A 6979-nucleotide genomic window follows, 5' to 3' on the forward strand; every position below is an offset into this window, starting at 1 on the left:
AAAGAGCTAGTTCAAGTGTTCTACTTTCTTTGCTGGCTTCACTTCTCCCCGCCCCCAGCCAGGAAGAATCACTCCTCCCTCCGGTTTCCATGGCAACTTACACATTCTTCAACCACAACACTTACAATGGGTTTGTAAGACTTAACACTTAAAGGGGCTCCCACGCCTATTTCTCTCGGTGGAAAGTTAGACCCTTAAGGACAAGACGCCTATCCCAGAGCGTGGCACCTATCCCAGAGCGTGGCAGTCTACACAGCAGGCGATCAATGAGCGTTTGCTATGGCTCCGTGCACACCTCCGGACAGCCCTTCCTCCACCCACGCTGGATGCCCACACTCACTGCTCCAAACACATCCTTCGTACTTCCATCAGGACTCCCTGGTTACACCCCAAGGAATACTGGTTGTGTTCCTCTCACAAGTAAAGCGCAGTACAGCCACAAAACCTACAGGCTTGGTTATATGCAGCCTGCACGCGCGCACACACGCACACACACAGGCATTTAATGGCACAAGCACCCGCCACCCGATTGGCCGGCACCACATCCGAGAGAGAGGCCGCTCCTCACAAAAACTTTTCCAACCACGGCCCGCTAGTGAAACAGCCCAGTCGTGGGCGCCAGGAGCCCAGGAGCTCGAACCCGGTCAAGGGGGCCGGGCAGCGAAGGGACAGTGGGGAAAGGAGAGCGCGGCCCCGGCGAAACGCGAGCGGGGCCCGGGCCTCACCGCGCGGCCGCTCCTCGGTGTACAGATCGATGACGACGTCGCCCAGAGTGGTCTCCAGCAGAACCGCCATGGCGCCCGCTGCTCCTCCGCAACAAGCCGCGGGTGTGACAGGCGCAGCCCGTCGTGGTCTACGCCACGCGTCACTCTCGGCGCGACGCCTTTTGACGTCATTCTTCCGGCGACTCCGCCCCCCTCGCGGGCGGCTCGGTCCGCGCGTTGGCTGTGTCCGCGTGGTGGTGTGCTGATGGGTCCCGCCCCTGGCGCGGTCCTTTTGAAAATCCTGGTTCGCCCCGGGCGACTGGCACGGAAGCCTGTCGCTCGAAAGGACGTCTGTAAAGGGTATTGTGCCTCTTTTGTGTCCATCTCAAGAACGAGGCGGACCTTCCAGCAGCCGTTTCTTCTCTGCTCCTCGCCGCCTCGAGGGCGACAAGGGCGCCAGCTTCGCCTGTGTTCTTGCGGGTACTACTCGGGGTTTCCTAATCGGTGTCTTCTCGTCTCCCTAAATCGAAACCTTTAGGCGTTAAATGCACAATTTGTCACCCAGAAAGGTGGTTCACAGGGAGTTCTTCCCTGGCTAATCGTGCCTAGGGCAGAGGCCCTGTTACGGCAACAGATAGTGGCTGGTCCTTCGTGCGACAAGCTAAAAGGCTTCAGCCCCAACTCTCTACTGGTTTTATCCATAATCTTTGACTTTGAAGACTTAACAAAACTACATTGGATCTCCGTTCAGGGTTTCCATGCAAAGTTTATTCCCCGAAATCTGTCCAAGCAGATCACTCCCTTTTTTTTTTTTTTTTTTACCATTTTATACATACTTCTAGCTTCCAATTACTTCACATCTAAATAAAAGCCAACGTTTTTATAACGGTCTACAAGGCCGTACCGGATACTCGGCTGCCAGGTCTTACCGGTCTTCTCTCTTATTCTGAAGCCACACAAGACTCTTGCTATTCTTTGAACGCTATTGGCCATTCTTCTGCCTCAGGCCTGTGGGCTCGCTGCGCGTTCAGATTAGAACCCTCTTGTCTGGATACTTGCATGGGTCTCCTTCACCTACTATAGGTCTCTTGCTCATAGGTCATCTCAATGAACCCTTCCCTGACCACCATAATTAAAATTAACCCCGTAGACATACATGTTTGGTTTTTTTCCAGACAGCTATTCTCCATGGCACTTTTTACTAACATGCTATTTATGAATTTGTTTATATTTTTATATTGTTATTAAAATATAAGCTCTAGGGGCGCCTAGGTGGTTCAGTCCATTAAGCGTCCAACTCTGGATTTCGGCCCAGGTCATGATCTCACGGTTCCTGAGTTGGAGCCCTGCATCCAGCTGTCTGCCCTCAGCCCAGAGCCTGGTTCAAATCCTTTGTCCCTACCTCTGCCCCTACCCTGCTTGCACTCCCTCTCTCTCTCTCAAAAATAAACATTTAAGGGGCACCTGGGTGGCTCAGTCTGTTGAGCTTCCGACTTGGGCTCAGGTCATGATCTCACAGTCTGAGTTCGAGCCCCGTGTCGGGCTCTGTGCTGACAGCTCAGAGTCTGGATCCTGCTTGGGATCCTGTGTCTCCCTCTCTCTCTGCCCCTCCCCCGCTCACGCTCTGTCTCTCTCTCTCCTTCAAAAATAAATGTTAAAAAATTTTTGAAAAATAAACATTTAAAAACAATAATAATAAAATATAAGCTCCAGAAGGCTATAGCCAATTTCGCCTGTCTTATTTACTGTTATATCCCTAGTGCTTATGACAGCTTGCCACTTAATGGATGAATAAATATTAGCTGAGTGAATTAATGAATATTGGCAATTAATTAAAGAAATGCAAATTAAAATAACAATGAAATTGTTGATGGGAATGTAAAATAGTACAGCTGTTTTGGACACTGCATTGAACTCATCTGATCTTTTCCCAATATAGTAAGAGTACAGATTACAGGGTAATATTTGATAGAATTTTGTATATGCTTAAATATTATAGATGAAGAAAAAAGAGGATTTGGAAAAATGAAGTAATTTTTAATGACAAATTTGGACTATTACAAAAAGAATTAGAAATTGGCATAATAAATATGAGGAATCATTTCATATATAAAGTGATTCACTAATGACCAGAAATGATATTGCCAGTCTCTTTTGCAGACTCCAAGCCCAGGTGTGTATATCTTATGCCCAAGATAGAATACCTTATTTATTACTCAGTGTGTAATTTGCTAGATCTTTAAATTATGGTGTGCTGAACACACACACACACACACACACACACACACTGACATATCATTAAATATCAAATATTCTACCTTCGTGGGAAAAATGCCATTTCATGACATGATATAGTTTATGCTTGTCATCATCTTAATTACACTTGGAATTTCTAATGGTATAAATATTTAAGTGGTTTATATAGTAGATACATAGGTGAAAAGAAATGAGATATATCCTTCACAGTTCTACCAAATATAAATACTCAAGTAGATTTAATTTAGAGAAAAGATTAATAAATTTGTATTGCCTTCCAAATATCGATATCACCAACCATCGTGACTAATTTCTTTGTTGACATCTTTTCATATGCCTAATCTGAACAACCACATTCAAAAGTCTGTAGCCTTACTAAAATACTAGCCAAAAGTAAAATCCTGATATTAAATGACTAAATATATGAACAACAAAAACGCATGGAGTACCTGGGTTCCTTGGTTGGCTAAACATCTGACTCTGTTTGTTTGTTTGTTTAAAGTTTATTTATTTTTGAGGGATAGACAAAGCACAGGCAGGGGAGGGGTAGAGAGAGAGGGAGACACGGAATCTGAAGCAGGTTCCAGGCTCTGAGCTGTCATCACATCTGACTCTTGATCTCAGCTCAGGTGTTGATCTCAGGGTCATGAGTTGAAGCCCCATGTTGGGCCCCATGCTGGGTGTAAAGCCTACTTAAAACATACACGTACACACGCACACATGCACACACAATGCACTATTTATGATCATATTTGTTGTAGAGTATTCACGTGTTTGACAAGTCCAGCATGATTTCCTTTATTCAACTTTTGTTCCTTTTCCTGCTTTTCCCCCTCACACCCTAAGAAATTTCAGTTTGGTGAACTGAGATTCATCCTAGTGACTTTTGTCCTAACATTTACAGTAAGATATCTGGGACAGTGGCAGTCCAGGGGCTACAGAACAATTTTGGCTGGCTGAAAAGCCTGCTTCTTCATCTGCCTATCTTTGTCAAGAACTTTAACTGCCTTGGGGCGCCTGGGTGGCGCAGTCGGTTAAGCGTCCGACTTCAGCCAGGTCACGATCTCACGGTCCCTGAGTTCGAGCCCCGCGTGGGGCTCTGGGCTGATGGCTCAGAGCCTGGAGCCTGTTTCCGATTCTGTGTCTCCCTCTCTCTCTGCCCCTCCCCCGTTCATGCTCTGTCTCTCTCTGTCCCAAAAATAAATAAACGTTGAAAAAAAAAATTAAAAAAAAAAAAAGAACTTTAACTGCCTTTTCTTTGTTGTGATTATTGTAGCATTGACCTTTTCAGTCGATATTAGTATGGTGTTTTAAAATGTAGGTTTGGGGGCACCTGGGTGGCTCAGTTGGTTAAGCATCCAACTCTTTTTTTTTTTTTTTCAACGTTTATTTATTTTTGGGGACAGAGAGAGACAGAGCATGAACGGGGGAGGGGCAGAGAGAGAGGGAGACACAGAATCGGAAACAGGCTCCAGGCTCTGAGCCATCAGCCCAGAGCCCGACGTGGGGCTCGAACTCACAGACCGCGAGATCGTGACCTGGTTGAAGTCGGACGCTTAACCGACTGCGCCACCCAGGCGCCCCAAGCATCCAACTCTTAATTTCGGCTCAGGTCATGATCTCACAGTTCATGAGATTGAGCTCTGGGTTAGGCTCTGTGCTGACAGCATGGAGCCTGCTTGGGATTTTCTCTCTCCCTCTCTCTCTGCCCATTCCCTGCTCTCTCTCTCTCTCTCTCTTTCTTTCTCTCAAAATAAAGAAGTAAACTTAAAAAAAAAAGACCTTTAAAAAAATAAAATGTAAGTTTTAGTATTATTCATGTATGGTGAAGCCAACAGGTCAGGAGATGAATGCCATTGAAAAAATAGTTTTGGGGGCACAGGGTGGCTCCATCTGACTCGGTTTCAGCTCAGGTCTGAGCTTGCAGTTTGTGATATCCAGCCCCCATTCAGCTCTGTGCTGACAGTGAGGAGCCTGCTTGGGATTCTTCTCTCCCTCTCTCTCTGCTCTTCCACTGCTGGCTCTCTCTCTCTCTCTCTCTCTCTCTCTCTCTCTCTCTCTCTCAGAATAAATAAATAAACACAAAAGAAAAAAAAGTGGTTTGTTACTCACAGTTCCCAAGACAGGCAGTAGCACACCATGCCATGCAGGGCCAAATAGAAAGTACCAGGGTTGGTCAGGAGGCGGAAGGAGCCAAGAGGAAACCATAGGCAAGAGTTCTTATTGTGGTCTCTATGGGAAAAGTAAGAAAAGGTAGGATAAACAGGCTTTGTTGGCTAGTTTGAATAATTTCAGTGGGCTCTGGGGTATATAGGCTATATCTAATTGTCCAGTACCTGGCTCTGGGATGATTAGGACAGAGGAATATTGCCTCCTGAACCTTAAGAGCCTGATAGAGGAGGGGATTCAGAATATGGACTCTGGATTGATTGTTTTGCATATAAAAGGCATGCTGTGCATTAATAGAAAATGCATATTGGTCTCTGCCCCCAGTTCCTGGCATGGAGCTCCCAAAAACCATGTAATTTCCTAAGTGATAAGACTACTAGGAGGGGCACCTGGGTGGCTCAGTTGGTTAAGCATCCAACTTTAGCTCAGGTCATGATCTCACGGTTCGTGAGTTTGAGCCCTACATCGGGCTCTGTGCTGACAGCTTGGAGCCTGGAGCCTACTTTGGCTTCTGTGTATCCTTCTCTCTCTCTGTCCTTCCCCCCACTCACACTGTCTCTCAAAAAATGAATAAATGTTAAAAAAAAAAAAAGAATACTAGGAACATCTCTTGTTCTAATATTGGTTTTTTTTTTTTTCTTTTTTAAGTAAGTTCTAGGCCCAATGTGGGTCTTGAATTCATGACCCCAAGATTAGGAGTCACATGCTCTTCCAACTAAGCCAGCCAGGCACCTCTAATATCGGTCTTTGACTCTGTTACTGACACAGAGCTTCCGAAGCCATTGTGATTTCCTGGGTGATTGGAGTCTTTTGTTCTAATGAAGTAACTCTTAGTGGGCTTCTGGCTGGCTCCTGGTTGAGGGCTGGTCACCAGAAAGACCACGATGTGTAACTAGACACTTAGAATTTTCAGCCCTTCCCCTGATTTTCTTCAGATGGCACAAGGGCTGAAAATGGAGTTAATGATTGATGATGCCTCTATTAAAATCTTATAAGTACAGGGTTTGGAGAGCTTCAAGGCTGGTGAACAGGGGGAAGTGCTAGGAGTATGGCATGCTTGGAGAAGGCATGGGAGCTCTGCCCCTTCCCACATACCTTATCCTATGCATCTCTTTCCCTCTGGCTGTTCATCTGTACGTTCTATTATATCCTTTGATAAACTGATAAACGTGTTTCCCTGAGTTCTGCTCCAATAAATTAATCTAGTCCATGGAGGGAGTCATTGGAACCTCTGCTCTGTAGCTGATTGGTCAGAAGCACAGGTAATAACCTGGGCTTGCAACTGGCATCTGAAGTATGTGTGGGTGAAGGTAGGTGTGGGCTGTCTCATGGGACTGAGCCCTTATCCTGTGGGATCTGATGCCATCTCTAAGTAGATGGTGTCAGAATCAAATTAAATTGTAGGACACTTAGGTGGTGTGGCAGAGAATTACTTATTGGTGTGTACCAAAACCTCCAACAAACCCCTAAACTAGCAGGCTTTTTTACTGTGTTTTGGTCAAAGCCTTCCTGGAGCTCAGAACTAGCTATGGAGACAAACAAGTGGAAGAATAATGGATGGTAAGACTATGGGGGAGAGCTCTGTTGGAAAACACAGACTACTTCATCTTCCCTATCTACTTTTTCATATAAAGGTAGTTTAGAATCTTATACATATGTTACCAATTAAAGTTATGCAAATCTACATGTCATGTGTTCTAGTCTTCAGATTCCTTTTTAATCCAGGCAGTGTGAAATAGAGTGAAAAACCCAGTGGTTGTAGTTGGACCCCAAGAGTGGGTGGGACTTCATTGCAGAAAGCACTTGCAAGTTAATAATGTTGTTGCATATCTCATAGTAGGCAAGGAGTT

At 45.5% G+C, this 6979-nt stretch overlaps 1 protein-coding gene across 1 annotated transcript in view; it reads right to left on the reverse strand.

The window, feature by feature from the left end:
• The window catches only part of PPIL4 (peptidylprolyl isomerase like 4), a 34099-nt gene extending 33220 nt beyond the window's left edge, over positions 1-879 (reverse strand). Inside the window, exon 1 of the mRNA XM_003986636.6 lies at positions 726-879. Within this exon, the coding sequence (XP_003986685.1) occupies positions 726-795 (70 nt within the window). The 5' untranslated portion in view covers positions 796-879. The remainder of the gene's footprint in view (positions 1-725) is intronic.
• Between the last annotated feature and the right edge of the window lie 6100 nt (positions 880-6979).

The sequence above is a fragment of the Felis catus genome, chromosome B2 (genome assembly GCF_018350175.1).
Source record: "Felis catus isolate Fca126 chromosome B2, F.catus_Fca126_mat1.0, whole genome shotgun sequence".
In the NCBI taxonomy this organism is placed as follows: domain Eukaryota; kingdom Metazoa; phylum Chordata; class Mammalia; order Carnivora; family Felidae; genus Felis; species Felis catus.